This window comes from Schistocerca cancellata, chromosome 5 (genome assembly GCF_023864275.1).
Source record: "Schistocerca cancellata isolate TAMUIC-IGC-003103 chromosome 5, iqSchCanc2.1, whole genome shotgun sequence".
NCBI classification, from domain to species: domain Eukaryota; kingdom Metazoa; phylum Arthropoda; class Insecta; order Orthoptera; family Acrididae; genus Schistocerca; species Schistocerca cancellata.
The window spans coordinates 14300049-14316799 of NC_064630.1; the positions used below are offsets into that span (position 1 = coordinate 14300049).

At 45.6% G+C, this 16751-nt stretch overlaps 1 protein-coding gene across 1 annotated transcript in view; it reads left to right on the plus strand.

Annotated features, from left to right (window-relative positions):
• Window positions 1-16751, plus strand: part of LOC126187749 (discoidin domain-containing receptor 2-like) — a 751525-nt gene that overhangs the window by 500347 nt on the left and 234427 nt on the right. The window contains exons 10-12 of the mRNA XM_049929002.1: window positions 10327-10457; window positions 10488-10649; window positions 10704-10869. Coding sequence (XP_049784959.1) covers window positions 10327-10457; window positions 10488-10649; window positions 10704-10869 — 459 coding nt within the window. The remainder of the gene's footprint in view (window positions 1-10326; window positions 10458-10487; window positions 10650-10703; window positions 10870-16751) is intronic.

The window sequence follows — 16751 nt, forward strand, 5'->3', positions numbered from 1 at the left end:
TGGATTGAGGAGTTCCTAGATAACAGGACGCAGCATGTCATTCTCAATGGAGAGCAGTCTTCCGAAGTAAGAGTGACTTCAGGTGTGCCGCAGGGGAGTGTCATAGGACCGTTGCTATTCACAATATACATAAATGACCTGGTGGATGACATCGGAAGTTCACTGAGGCTTTTTGCAGATGATGCTGTGGTGTATCGAGAGGTTGTAACAGTGGAAAATTGTACTGAAATGCAGGAGGATCTGCAGCGAATTGACGCATGGTGCAGGGAATGGCAATTGAATCTCAATGTAGACAAGTGTAATGTGCTGCGAATACACAGAAAGATAGATCCTTTATCATTTAGCTACAAAATAGCAGGTCAGCAACTGGAAGCAGTTAATTCCATAAATTATCAGGGAGTACGCATTAGGAGTGATTTAAAATGGAATGATCATATAATGTTGATCGTCGGTAAAGCAGATGCCAGACTGAGATTCATTGGAAGATTCCTAAGGAAATGCAATCCGAAAACAAAGGAAGTAGGTTACAGTACACTCGTTCGCCCACTGCTTGATTACTGCTCAGCAGTGTGGGATCCGTACCAGATAGGGTTGATAGAAGAGATAGAGAAGATCCAACGGAGAGCAGCGCGCTTCGTTACAGGATCATTTAGTAATCGCGAAAGCGTTACGGAGATGATAGATAAACTCCAGTGGAAGACTCTGCAGGAGAGACGCTCAGTAGCTCGGTACGGGCTTTTGTCAAAGTTTCGAGAACATACCTTCACCGAAGAGTCAAGCAGTATATTGCTCCCTCCTACGTATATCTCGCGAAGAGACCATGAGGATAAAATCAGAGAGATTAGAGCCCACACAGAGGCATACCGACAATCCTTCTTTCCACGAACAATACGAGACTGGAATAGAAGGGAGAACCGATAGAGGTACTCAAGGTACCCTCCGCCACACACCGTCAGTTGGCTTTCGGAGTATGGATGTAGATGTAGATATATGTAGATACATGGGATAATCCCGAGAGGAGGCGGCTTGGCCCCCATTGCGGAAGATACAGTGGGGAGAAGGAAGCGGACATTCGCCCTCGTGTGCATCCCTGCCACAGGTTACACATTTGGCTGGGTGCCAACAATATTTTCGAGTGTGGGTACGACAGGACTGTGATAATTTCATAGCCTGCTTTGATATTGGACGGCAGCACCGCCCTTATCAAAGGTGAGGAAAAGAGTGCAGGTGGGCACAAAGTAGGAATCGATCTTTTTCATTATGTGATTGACGGCAATGACTCCCTGATCAGACAGGTAAGACTGTATTTCAGCCAGAGTTAGACTTTCAAGCAGCCTAGTGTAAATTACACCATGGGAAGAATTCAAAGTTCTATGTGCCTCGACACGATCAGGTAACTGTGGAGAAGCGAGGCAGCAGGCATTTGTTGTTGTTTTGAGAATCAGAAGCCGCCTCCAAAAGAAAAGTGCCATTCTGTAAACGAGAGCAGGATTTCACAGGGCCAGCAATTGCATCAAAACCTTTCTGGATAACAAACGGATTGACCATGGCGAAGGACTGACCATCTTCAGTACGTGAGACCAAAAGGAACCATCGTGCAGCGGAAAGGGTCTTCGAATCGGTAGACTAATTTCGTTTACGTTTTGTAGACGTCGATAGGGAGGATCATTGACTCATCACGAGCAAGTCCCCTATGACTGCCTGTGTCTCCGATGGCACACTCCTTCCAACTGGGGGCTTCCTTCACAAGGGAGTGCACCTGCATTACGTGATTTTTCACACCTCAGGTCACACCTCCCGAACACCTGATGGAGGGACCAATCGGCAATTTGAGAAGGTTACAGCTCAGGCAGTCACCTCTCCCTGAGCCTGGCCTGTACCAGGGGGTACATACACACCCTACATGTCGACTCGGGGCTGGGAATTACGCGTTACCCAGTCACCTGTTACGCGTCAGTTGCGTAGGTCGGCCTTCTGGAGTGCACAGGCAGGAAGAAGAAGAAAAAAAGGGTCCTCAAACGCCGAAGCGGAGGAACGAGAGGAGAAGGGAAACAAAGAAAGGAAAATGGAGCCAAAGACAAAGTTGACACTGTTTGCACGTCAGCGACAGACGCAAAACATTCCCAACAATACCCCAGACATGTTCCCCAAGGGAGGGTAAAAAGAATAGCAAGAGGGTAGACAGGCAGCACGGAAGGGAAAAAGTGCTGCAAAGGCTGGGGCCTCGTGATAGCCAAGCACAAAACCGCCACAGAGTGGGAAGCCCCCTAGGGGGATCGCACTTTGTTTCCATCTGTCTGCCTGTCTGTCTGCCTTTCCAGCTGTTCAAAAGCATTTTTATTAGGAAATGGTAAAGGTATCAAGTTGAAATGTCACATATTAAGGTCTACGGTCTCTTTGCTATGTAAAAAAGTGGAGCATCAGTCAGTGTAATCAGAAATATGGGCATTTATGTCACACGTATTGATACTCTTAAACTCACTCACTCCCGTTGAGCTAGAATCATGTCTTTTAGCTAAAAATAAAGCTTCACTTTACAAGTAAAGGGAAAAATTCGAAAACTGTTAGTCTGTAATTACTTTAAACAAAAAATTTTGTGTCACTTTTTATCCAAATGTCTGCTTGTCCATCCATCTATTAAGACCCCTTTTTCTCAGGACGAGGTAGGCGTATCACGTCACATACTGACATCCATAGTCCTTTGCTGGTGTGAAAAATGTCAAGCTTGTGAGTCAATGCAATCAGAAGATGTTGCGATTTATGTCACGTACTTCGATATATGCAAACTCACTCATTGAAACGAATTGACGCAGAATCACGACATTTGGCAAGAAAAAATGTTTTACAGTACAAAAAAAGGTGAAAAATCAGAAAATTGCGAATTTATAATTATGTCACACGAAAAAAATATTTGTCGTTTGTTATCCATCTCCAAAATTAAAACTGAAATATTCTCGAACGTCTTGGTATCTGTGGTAGCTATATCTTGCCAGTGTCAATGCCGATAATAAGCAAAAATCTTTGAGATCGTTGACGTCATTAAGTTTGTACGGAACCCTTAGTGAGCGAGTCCCGCTCGCACCTAGTCACTTTTCAAATAATGTTTATCCCTGGATAGGCAATTAACAAATCCGATAATTTATTGTATCCTTTAAGAAGCAGAAAAAGAGCTTGCTTCGTGCATCTATTTCACGAACCGCATAACTTTGTTTAAAGTACCACATTTACATTTAATTATAAACACAAGAGATCGAGCTGAACAACTAATCAAAATCTTTTTTGAGTTCTAGAGGGCCACTACACCATCGATAAATTTGAAGAATGGAATCATTATAGATGTGTCCGATGGTGTCGTACAAGTGGAAAAACTGAACTCCATGTGGACCAATAATAGTGCACTCCTTATTAGGAGTAGTATAAGATAGAAAACGCAAAAGATTTCTGCTAGCCTAAGTGGTCGGTCAAAGGCTGTGGGTACGGCACTTTCCACCAGGCTGTTATTTTGAAATAGTTTTTTATCGTGCACTGCTAACTAAGTTCGACCGTTACTCATTCTCAAGTTCATAACAGATGTGGATACATCATCCTCGTAATTTGTGTGAAACCAGTCACAGGAGATCCAACGTTATGCATAGCTTGGTTGTCAGTGTTCACGAACTGGCAATAGACGTTCACGAATCACATACACATATCCGCTAATTCACGCTATCTTAAACACATCGTAAACCTCTGGGGCTGTTAATGTAACATAACCGTCAACACTCCTGCAGGTTGGCAGCTCGGCAAATCTACTTTCTCCAGTCTCTACGACGTAAAATGACTGTAAAAGAATGTATGTTGTTTACTAAATTTTGTGCTAATACGAAAACTGTTCTTAGTTTTCTTCTATCACATACAATTTTTTCATAATGACATAGTATGTATTTTAATTTCATTTATAGGGAGTTTGTTAGAATAGGAAGCTGTATACATGAAAAAGCCCTTTTTATGTGAATGGGGTGCTGGCAAATGCACAAGCGCTAGACTGTAATTATTTGACCAAATTGGAGATACTTTGACGATCGGACTAAACATATCTTTCATGAACCACTTGTAGACCGCAAATAAAAAAAATGCTTTCACAACAAATAAACCTACGATTGATGAAGTATTTTCTAAGGGATCTTCCAAAAGATAGTTTCTGCTTCAAGTACGGTTCTACAATATTTCCCTTCATCAGTTAAGAAAAACTATATAAGTAGAAATTTTTTTTGCTGCTCAAACTCACATGTTGATGAAGGATGGCGAGTTCGAGAATACAGTGAAGGTCAGAGAATATATGAATGCACTGTGTTCAGTCTAATTCTGAAAACTATCTGGGGAATTACTAATATCCCAATTTCCTGAATATTGTCAAAACCATGTTGGAAAATTTCAAGAAGTTGTTTTGTGACATGAATGCAAAAGTCCACGTCCTGCACTTACGTAGTGACTACTTACCTGAAGATCTGAGACATCACAGTGAAGAGCAAGGAGTACACTTGCACCAGGAAGTTAAGGAGTAGGAGAAGAGGTATCACGAAATATGAAATGAAAGTATGATGAGCGGTATTGATGGATGTTGAACAGGCACAGTAAAAATGAAGCCTTTGCGAGGAAATCAAAGAATAGAAAGCTACAAAATAATGTGGGCCGTAGTCGATGGAACAGAGTTCTCATAATTTTGCTAAGAGAATTGCTTATAGTATTTTTATCATGTACAAAAGCGAGGCCATAATTATAAAATATAGAATTTGATTCGTATTTTAATTTGATATACGTGATTAAATAATGTAAGATTTTATTTTGTAGAATATCTTGCCGTGACAGAAAATAACGAAAGTAATTTCGGGAATCAGTACTACCAATTAAATCGAGGACAGCTATTTTTGAGACATCATGTGACGAAAATTGTGAAATAGGAGGTTTGTGATATCAATTAGTGCTTTAATTGGGTAACGCATATCTTCAGAGACTTTTGGACTCACAACCTCGCCAAACCTAGGCTATTATCTTGGTTGTGGCCGGTATTACAACGTACTAGCGTGATGGCTACTAGGGGTGGGGAATTACTTTTGGTCCAGTGTGCGTGAGTGGCAGAAAGATGTGCACAATATGAGAACAGACCCATTTAAACCTATCCTGAGGTATGACTCGCTGCCTGACAGCCTGTCGATGATGCACTGAATATTTAGGTAGCATAAAGAAACGACTGACAAATAGAACATATCGTCAAAGAGTCCCCGGGCTGTGAAGATCTGCGGTCTCAGATAATAGGTACTGGCGTATTAAATGGCATAGTTAGAGAGGTATGAAGTAGCAAATAAGGTACCGAGGGGATCATAGAAAATGAACTGTGAGACAAAAATTGTCCAGATGCGACTAGCACTGCGCACTGTGGGTTCCGTACAAACCTAATTATGTATGTAGGCGGATCATCCCCTCCCAGTCCACCCCCGGCAGCTGAGTAGTCAGCGCGACAGAATGTCAATCCTAAGGGCCCGGGTTCGATTCCCAACTGGGTCTGAGATTTTCTCCGCTCAGGGACTGGGTGTTGTGTTGTCCTAATCTTCATCATTTCATCCCCATCGACGCGCAAGTCGCCGAAGTGGCGTCAAATCGAAAGACTTGCACCCGGCGAACGGTCTACCCGACGGGAGGCCCTAGTCACACGACATTTTCATCCACTCCCAGAATCGACGACCGCCATGATTTTTGACTTACCAGCACTGATACTGGCAAAATATCTGCCCCACTTAATCCAAGACTTTTGAGAATGTTTCCGTTTCTACTTTGAAGTCGCGTAGTAAATGGCAAAAGAAATATTTTTTCGTGTGATGATATGAATTAATAATTTTATGATTTTTTTTTTCCTCTGTGAAATCTTTCTTCTTACCAGATGTCACAAGTCTATGTCAATACGTTTTGAGGAGTGAGTTTGCGAGTATCTGAGTATGTGACAAAAATCGCTGTATCTTTTGACTGCATCGACTTTAGCTTAACATTTTTACAACACCAATAGACCTCAGTATGTGACTTGACACATCTACCAGTTCCTGAGAAAAACGCGTCTCAAAAGGCGTAGGGACAGACGGCTGGGTAACAAATGACAATATTTTTTTCATGTGATACATTTACAAATTACAAACTTTCGAGTCTTTCTCTTTTCTCGGGCAGTGAAATCTTGCTTCTTGGCAAATTTCATGAGTCTAGCTCAGCAGGAGGTACACTGTAAGTTTTAACGAGTGAGTTTTCGAGTCCAAAATATGTGACATAAATGGCCGCATATTTTGATTACATTGACTTGGAAGCTTACATTTGGTGTACCGCAAGAGAAACATAGTAAATTCCAACTTCATACGTCTACCTGTGCCTGAGAACAACGGTTTTAGACAGTCGGTCAGACAGACAGACACTACGGACAACAAAATCATCATATAAGGCTTCCATATAAACGACTGAGTTATGGATGGGAAAGAAAAGCGACGAACCGCGAAGCAATTATCCGAATGGATGTAAATTGATCGATGTTATGTACATGTACCGATAGTCAAATGTTTAGAATTTCAGAAAAAAATTGGATGGTTTATTCCGCGAGAAACAGCTTCACAAATTGAGCAAGACAATAACGCATTGGTCCACCTCTGGCCCTTATGCAGGTAGTTATTCGGCTTTGCATTGATTGATAAAGTCCTATGGGATATCGTGTCAAACGGTGTAGAACTGGCACGTAAGACTGTCAGAATCCCGAATTGGTTGGAGGACCCTGCCCATAATGCTCCAAACCTCTATTGGAAGAGATCCGGCGACCTTGATGGCACAGATGGGATTCGGCAAGCACTAAGGCAAGCAGTAGAAACTTACGCTGCGTGCAGGGCTGAAATGTAAGCCCAAGATGGCTTGCCATGAAGAGCTACTGGAAATAAAATATCGTCGACGTGCCGATGTGCTGTGAAGGTTAAGCGGATGACAACGAAAGGGGTGTTGCTTTGAAAAGAAATGGCAGCCCAGACCATCACTCCCGGCTGTCCGGCTGTGTGGCAGGTGACAGTCGGGTTGATACTCCACTGATGTCTAGGGCCTCTGAAGATGTGTCTTCGGCCAGGAATCTCATTGACTGGAGTAGAATTGTCTTCAGTGATGAGTCCTGCTTCGAAATCAGCCCCAATACCTGGAGACGGGGGATATAATAAATATACAAGAAATAAATACCAATAAATCGTTTCCGAACATTTTCACGTCACCCATACCCGCACCGCTAGTGCCAGATGGGACACTTACTCCCAAAGCATTTTTATATAAATAATAGAATATTTACCTTACTAATTTGGTTGCAACTGCTCTAGGTGTTCCTCAGCTATGCTTCGATGTCAGCCCCATTTCACTCTAACCCGTATAGGGTGTGCGTGGTTCTTAACCCCACAGTGTTTCTTGGCAGATAATATGTAACGTGCAGACCCCTGGTTCTGTAAAGAATCGAACTCACCTATACAAATAGCTTCAAACTTCTGATTACTTTACGATTGAACTATTGTGCTCAATACATACACCAAAAAAAGTTTTACATCACCTCGATTCCGAGAGTTCCGGAAAATTGGAACAGAGATCAACATAAACATCATTTCCGCCCTTTTTATTTCCCCTGCAAACCACACATTGCATGTCGTATCACCATGCAACGAGATCTTCAGAGGTGGTGCTCCAGATTGCTATACACACCGGTACCTCTAATACACAATAGCACGTCCTCTTCCATTCTATTCGTCGTGGCATACTATCCACAAGTTCATCAAGACACTATTGGTCCAGATTGTCTCACTCCTCAACGGCAATTCGGCGTGGACCCCTCAGAGTGGTCGGTGGTTCACGTCGTCCATAAACAGCCCTTTTCAATCTATCCCAGGCGTGTTCGATAGGGTTGATGTCTGGAGAACATGCTGGCCACTCTAGTCCAGCGATGTCGTTATTCTGAAGAAGGTCATTCACAAGTTGTACACGATGGGGGCGCGAATTGTCGTCCATGAAGACGAATGCCTCGCCAATATGTTGCCGATATGGTTGCACTATCGGTCGGAGGATGCCATTCACGTATCGTACAGCCGTTACGCCGCCTTCCATGACCACCAGCGACGTACGTCGGCCCCACATAATGCCACCACAATACAGCAGGGACCTTGCTGCCCTCGCTTGTCAGTGTGTCTAAGGCTTTCAGCCTGACCGCGTAGCCTCCAACGACTGCCTGGTTGAAGGCATATGAGACAGTCATCAGTGAAGAGGTGCCCATCCTGAGTGGTCCATTCGGCATGTTGCTGGGCCCGTCTGTACCGCGCTGCATGCTGTCGTAACACGTCGACCTATGGCTGGACGAAAAGCATTTTCCAACATGGTGGCGCTGCTGTCATGGTTGCTGCGAGCCATAATCCGTAGGTACCGGTCATCCACTGCAGTAGTAGCCCTTGGGCGACCTGAGCGAGGCATGTCATCGACATCCTGTTTCTCTGTATCTCCTCCATGTCGGAACAACATGGCTTTGCTTCACTCCCAGACACCTCGACACTTCTCTTGTTGAGAGCCCTACCTGGCACAAAGTAACAATGCGGACGCGATCGAACCGCAGTATTGACATGGTTGAACTACAGACAACACGAACCCTGTACCTCCCTCCTGGTGGAATGACTGGAATTGATCGGCTGTCGAACCCCCTCCGTCTAGTAGGCGCTGCCCATGCATGGTTTTTTACGTCTTTGGGCTAGTTTAGTGACATCTCTGAACAGCCAAAGGGACTATGTCTGTGATACAATATCCACAGGCAACTTCTGTCTTCAGGAGTTGTGGGAACCGGGGTGATGGAAAACTTTTTTTATGTGTGTATTTGACATTAACCAAGAACCCAGAGACAAAATTTTACGAAAGTTTTGAAATTATTTTAACATTTATTTGGAAGCTACTAAGTGCTCCCATTATCAAAACAGGATGACTATAATGTTGGTAATTTTCAGTCGTATGTAGTTTTTCACATGTCTCAATGTTTATGATGTCATACCTCTGAACTAGATGTTGTATCGTGATACACTTCTGCAGATACATGCAGTTATATACGTAGATATCTTGTGAATAGAGTTAGCAAGAAAGCGGTCATAAATTAAAACTCCATGCCTGATGCGACAGGTTTTGACGCATATTAGTGTTTATGAGGTCATATTCCCTGGACTATGTGCCGCATAATGGTATAATTTTGCAGCCATATTTAGTACTATATCTGAATATTGTCTGGAAAATGTATTGTGAATAGAAGTAGTAGAAAAAGAAGTATTACATTATAACGTCATACCTGATGCGGTAGTGTTACTTCGTGATAGGTGAAAATGTAGAAAGCGAAAAAATTTTTCCGATGATCATATTGTCTGGGATGTTAGCGAGAAAAAGCTTTCAAAGGTTTAAAATTATATGGGTGACGTTTGCTGCAAGTAGCCAAGTGCTCTCATTACTGGGTGAATATTGGCTGGGTATTTGCACACAATGCATTACACTTCTTTTGAACTCTCATCACGCCATTTTAGAGATAGGTGGTTCTTCTCCCCAAAATGCAGCTGCGAGGGATTAGCCAAGCGGTCTCAGGCGCTGCAGTCATGGACTGTGCAGCTGGTCCCAGTGGAAGTTCGAGTCCTCCCTCGGGCACGTGTGTGTGTTTGTCCTTAGAATAATTTAGGTTAAGTAGTGTGTAAGCTTAGGGACTGATGACCTTTTAAGTCCCATAAGATTTCACACACATTAGAACATTTTTTTTCTCCCCAAAATGCTGCTTTCCATGTAGCGACGTCTGTAGAAATGGATCCGTAAGTTTATGATGATATATTGAACATACATACACACACATTCACATATATTTTTATGACAGTAGCATTTTACCCTCATCTTCTATCTCTTTTTCCCCTCTGTCTGTCCATTTACTTCTCCCCTCTCTCTGTCCATTTCTGCCTTCCCTTTCAATCCATCGTATCTTCACACTTCTCACTATGCATCTCCTACTCCCTCTCTCTGCGTAGCCCCTGGAGTACGTTCAAATACTAAAATCATAACACGCCTGTCGTGCAGGGCAACCTACTTGTCAGGGGTTACAATCCATTTTTCAACCTCTCCCTGGCCCTATCGGAGCTAGGTACTTCTTACTCCCAAAGAACTTCTTCCCAGACAGTTAATAATATGCATCCCATTTTTTGGTTTTAATGGATGTAGTGCTTTAGGAGGAGGAGATCCAAAAAAGGCAGACTAGCAAGCGGGTAAATGACTAAATGTCGGTGGAGACAGTGGAGACGATGTTGGCTGGACAGTGGCGCGCGCCTTTTGCAGCGACGGCGGCGAGCAGCGGCCAGCAGGCGTACATCGGGCTGGTGACGGGCGCGCTGGCCGTGGCGCTGCTGCTGCTGCTGGGCTGCACGGTGCTGCTGATGGTGCGCCGCGGCCGCAAGAAGGTGGCGCTGCTGCACAAGCACACCGCGCTCGTCTCCAACGGCGTCGCGCTCAACATGAAGGAGATGCTGGCGCCCGGGGGCGGCGTGCTGGGCGTCGGCGCCGGCGGCGGCCTCACGCGCGTCCTCACGCCCTGCAAGCCCAAGGCGGCCGCGCCGCCGGCGGGGGGCGCGGCTGCGGGGGCGGTCGTGGGGGCGGCGGCGGGCGGCAAGGCCGGCGACGGGGGCGGCGGAGGCGGCGGAGGCGGCGCGGACAGTGAGGACAGCGAGGGCTCGAGCGTGTACCACGAGCCGTACAAGCTGCTCGCCAAGGCGGGCGCCGGGGGACACCAGGAGTACGGCTGCCTGCTCACCACCAGCAAGAGCGTCGGGCAGTACACCGGTGAGCACTGCCGCCTTCCCGTGTTAACTGCCATTCAGTGGATTGCAAAGAATGAACACTCGCCCACGTACTCAATATAAATCCTTTACCTAAAATTCTACACTCATTTTATGCGAACTGATACATGGGACATTGTTGATGGCGATCCAGTCTCAGTGACATGATTGAGTTAGGTGCCAGTTTAGAATGTCCCTATCTTTTTTTTCTCATTAAAAAGGAAAAAAAAAATAGACCACGGCCATCTTCACTAACCAATAGCTACATGTATTTCACGTAGGAAAATTCCCTACGTTCCTAATGTAATGAACTCTCTCTTCCCAACTATGCCTGTGAGCCGTCCTTCTTTAACCGAGCAAGGTGGCACAGTGGTTGCAACATTGGAATCGCATTTGGGAGGATGATGGTTCAAACCCGTGTCCAGCTATCCTGATATAGATTTTCCATCATTTCCCTAAATTTCTTCAGGAAAATGCCAGGATGGTTCCTTTGAAAGGGCACGGCCGACTTCGTTCCCCATCCTTCCCTAATCTCATGGGACCGATGACATCGCTCTTTCGTCCCCGCCTCAAACAAACCAACCAACCACCCATCCTTCTTTCTCTCACAGTCAGCATTACTGTATGGCTCTAACTGGCGTTGCAGAAATATATGCTTCAGTTACAAAAATAGGCTGTCTGATCAGAAGCGTACTGATCCCAGTTAAAGGACATTAATAATGGGTGAACCTCTCTTTGCCCTTATTATGTTTGCTTTGTGGGGCTCTCAACTGCACGGTCATTAGCGCCCGTACAAAGTCCCACTTTTTTCGTAGTCCAATTTTTTCACAGTCCAATTTTTTTCACAGTCCAACCTAGTCACTGTCATGAATGATGACGATGATGATAAAATGTGGGCAATACAAACACCGAGTCCTCGGGCAGAGAAAATTCCCAACCAAGTCTGGAACCGAACCCAGAACTCTGTGTCTAGAGGTAGCAACGCTATCCACTAGAATCTTTGCCCTTATGATGGCTTCATCTCTGGCGGGGACACTTTCGAGAGACGTGCGGCCGTCTGTGGAAGAAGGGCAGCTCATTTTTCGCAAGAGCCAAAACCAGAGAAGTTGTGATATTTGATGCTTGGTTCTGGAGCGAAGTAGACATTCTAACCTATCCCAGTGGAGTTCTGTTGGGTTCAGGTAGGGTCTCTGGGCAGCTCAGTCAAGTGGAGGAATGTTATTGTCTACAGACACCCTTGTCACGGATTGTGCTTTATGACAGGTTACTTCGTCGTGCTATCGTTCCTCTACTGCACGCAGTATATGATACCGTGGAATTTGTTCATATCTTTCCGCATTTAGCGTTTTCTTAAGTGCAACAAGAGAACCACACACAAACCTTGACAGCCACCCACATATCGTAACGTAGGGGTAGCCAAGCATTCGTCTCTAGACCCGCCTCCTGGCTCGAGGTTCAAAATGGTTCAAATGGCTCTGAGCACTATGGGACTTAACATCTATGGTCATCAGTCCCCTAGAACTTAGAACTACTTAAACCTAACTAACCTAAGGACAGCACACAACACCCAGCCATCACGAGGCAGAGAAAATCCCTGACCCCGCGGGGAATCGAACCCGGGAACCCGGGCGTGGGAAGCGAGAACGCTACCGCACGACCACGAGATGCGGACTCCTGGCTCGAGGGTTACAGCGCTCAGCCTCGCTGCACATTCACCACACCGTCACAGAACGCTGTCTGAGCGTCAGGAGGGGGGAATAGCAGGAAACTGTGAATGCTGAAAACTGGCTCTGAGGACTATGGGACTTAACATCTGAGGTCATCAGGCCCCTAGAACTTAGAACTACTTAAACCTAATTAACCTGAGGACATCACACACATCCATGCCCGAGGCAGGATTCGAACCTGCGACCGTTGCAGTCGCGCGGTTCCGGACTGAAGCGCCTAGAACCTTTGGCCTAGAACCTTTGGCCACTGCGGCTGGCAACTGTGAATGCACTGCACTTACATGGTGACGCAGTTGCATTGCGTATGAGTTAGTATTATTTTTCACATTTTTCGTATGATAGATCACAGACAGTATCAGTTAATTATTGGTGCGTGGAAGACATTTAGTGCAAACTGTCGGTATACTGACAGACAGTTTCACAAATTTTCGCACGCAAGTTGACACGTAATTTTGACTTATTTAGTTTCATAATGGAAAAAAGGTCTTTGATACACATACGTTGATCGAAATACTCCAGGTTTTTGGCAACCTCATTGTGGAGACATGGAAACTCCTCCCAAGAAAACACTGCTGGAGAGCTATCGCAATATGATTTGTCTTCAAAACGGGAATTACATCGCAGATCAATTAGTTCCATCTGCACGTGCACAGGAGCACTTTGAACTGAACTGACCTGCAAACGCTCTGGAATACAACTGGAAAACTGATATAAGATCGGTAGCTCCCTCAAAATGTTTAGCAAATTATCCTTTTACTTCTTCCAAGACTACAGTGAATTCTTCAGACCTCGCATTTTCTACAACGCCTTCTGCGACCCGATTCTCTTTCTAAATGCAGCCCCATCAAATCATAAGATAATTGCTTCTGTCATTGCAGCACGTTACTGTGGGCAGTGTGCAGTCAAGTCCACTTAAAATGCGAAGTCTGCAATCTACACTACTGGAAATGGAAAAAAGAACACATTGACACCGGTGTGTCAGACCCACCATACTTGCTCCGTACACTGCGAGAGGGCTGTACAAGCAATGATCACACGCACGGCACAGCGGACACACCAGGAACCGCGGTGTTGGCCGTCGAATGGCGCTAGCTGCGCAGCATTTGTGCACGGCCGCCGTCAGTGTCAGCCACTTTGCCGTGGCATACGGAGCTCCATCGCAGTCTTTAACACTGGTAGCATGCCGCGACAGCGTGCACGTGAACCGTATGTGCAGTTGACGGACTTTGAGCGAGGGCGTATAGTGGACATGCGGGAGGCCGGGTGGACGTACCGCCGAATTGCTCAACACGTGGGGCGTGAGGTCTCCACAGTACATCGATGTTGTCGCCAGTGGTCGGCGGAAGTGCACGTGCCCGTCGACCTGGGACCGGACCGCAGCGACGCACGGATGCACGCCAAGACCGTAGGATCCTACGCAGTGCCGTAGGGGACCGCACCGCCACTTCCCAGCAAATTAGGGACACTGTTGCTCCTGGGGTATCGGCGAGGACCATTCGCAACCGTCTCCATGAAGCTGGGCTACGGTCCCGCACACCGTTAGGCCGTCTTCCGCTCACGCCCCAACATCGTGCAGCCCGCCTCCAGTGGTGTCGCGACAGGCGTGAATGGAGGGACGAATGGAGACGTGTCGTCTTCAGCGATGAGAGTCGCTTCTGCCTTGGTGCCAATGATGGTCGTATGCGTGTTTGGCGCCGTGCAGGTGAGCGCCACAATCAGGACTGCATACGACCGAGGCACACAGGGCCAACACTCGGCATCATGGTGTGGGGAGCGATCTCCTACACTGGCCGTACACCACTGGTGATCGTCGAGGGGACACTGAATAGTGCACGGTACATCCAAACCGTCATCGAACCCATCGTTCTACCATTCCTAGACCGGCAAGGGAACTTGCTGTTCCAACAGGACAATGCACGTCCGCATGTATCCCGTGCCACCCAACGTGCTCTAGAAGGTGTAAGTCAACTACCCTGGCCAGCAAGATCTCCGGATCTGTCCCCCATTGAGCATGTTTGGGACTGGATGAAGCGTCGTCTCACGCGGTCTGCACGTCCAGCACGAACGCTGGTCCAACTGAGGCGCCAGGTGGAAGTGGCATTGCAAGCCGTTCCACACGACTACATCCAGCATCTCTACGATCGTCTCCATGGCAGAATAGCAGCCTGCATTGCTGCGAAAGGTGGATATACACTGTACTAGTGCCGACATTGTGCATGCTCTGTTGCCTGTGTCTATGTGCCTGTGGTTCTGTCAGTGTGATCATGTGATGTATCTGACCCCAGGAATGTGTCAATAAAGTTTCCCCTTCCTGCGACAATGAATTCACGGTGTTCTTATTTCAATTTCCAGGAGTGTTTTCTGGATGTTCTAATTTTCGATCTTGCAATCCCTTTTCCATAAAAAAACCAGTAATAAGTCGAAAATTTGTTTCAGGCATTCCCCTTGACTTAACCAACGTATATTACAGTAATATATGAAGTCTTCATACTCTTCGTTCAGTTCCATCGACGACCGTTGCAACTGACAGTGGGGTAATGCGTGCGACTTCGGAAATTTTACTATTGCTCCACGAATTTCTTCACGTTCTCGATGCGTGAAAGTTCAACATAAAGTGATTCTTGATGTGCAGAGCAATGAAGCCCGGCTGTCGACCGTCGTAATTTTTTGCCCCTTCATCCTCAAACAAAGCTTCAAATTCTTTCTGCATGGTGCTGTAATATCATTTCACAACAAAAATTTTCGCTACCTGTCGATTATGTGAATGCATAATAGACACTGCGAATTCTCGTCGCTCTCTTCTGTCATTGTGATTTAGTTTTAAAAGTTTGCGACGTTATGTCACCAGAGTGCCTCTTTTCTCTGGAAACTGCCAGTGGACCTGCGAACGTCCTTCATACTAAAACGAAAGAGCGCTCGGTAAACAGCGCTGACACCACGATTCTGACGAAATGGCGAAAGTTGTGCCTACTGAAAAATGGCGCACCGCAGTACGAAACGAAATGTTGCTTGGCACCGAGTACCTCCGAAACGGACCGAGGAAAGCCGATACTGCCTGACCGTCTGACTCGCGTGCTGTCTGGCACGTCGTGACCAGCCTTGCTGCAACACCATCTCGGAGGAGGAGGAGACGAGATCAGTGTTTAACGTCACGTCGATAGTGAGGTCATCAGAGACGGTGCACAAGCTCGGAGTAGGGAACATTGGAGAAAGAAATTGGCCGTGCCCTTTTGAGGGAACCATCCCAGCATTTACCTTAAGCGATTTAGAGAAATCAAGGAAAACCTAAATATGGACGGCCAGACGTAGGTTTGAGTCGTCGTCCCCCAGAATGCGAGTCGAGTGTGCTGACCAATGTACTACGCCGCACATTTGTAACGTCTACGCTCGGGCGTACGTTAACTCTTTAAAGCCTGTACTATGGTAAGTTGACGGGCTTCACCTTGTAAGAAAGGATTTTAGTAAATATGTTGACTGCGTATACCTGAATGGAGGCAAAATCAGACTTACACCCACTCAGTAACAACAATGTCTAAAGTGCAACTACACGTTAGGATGGACAAGAAACATACACAGCAGATGCTACCAATTGTTAATAATACGGTCGCCAGCCTAATTAGGCATTAACCGAGTTTCTTCCCTGTACAAGAGGAAGTACGTTCAAGCATAAGAACACGTAGTAATACTGCATTATATGGTAAATTTTAGAACCAGAAAAATCTACTGAACTAAGAATCTCACTTTCTGTACTAATATGGACACACCATAAATACACAACAATACACTATAATGTTTACTACAACCTGCGTTTTGTCTATTGATCCAACTGAAATCGGGCATGGGTTACCCTAGAAATAGCACTTTTGATACACACATACAATGTCAATTTTAAGAAAGGTAAAACACTGATAAATTTGGGTTTTATATTGACTTTAACTTTGCTGGTCAAAGCAGTCCAGTACACTTCAGAATTCAAATGAATAGAAAAGAAAAAGGGGGGGGGGAGACCCTGAAACTGTTATGATCACTGTAGTGAAAGTTTCAAAATATGATTTACCATTCTTTTTGTCTTATTTCCTGCTCATTTAACTACCGTTAATTTTGTCTCAATTTAAATAAACTTCATTACTAAATCAATTTCAACATTATCTTCCAAATT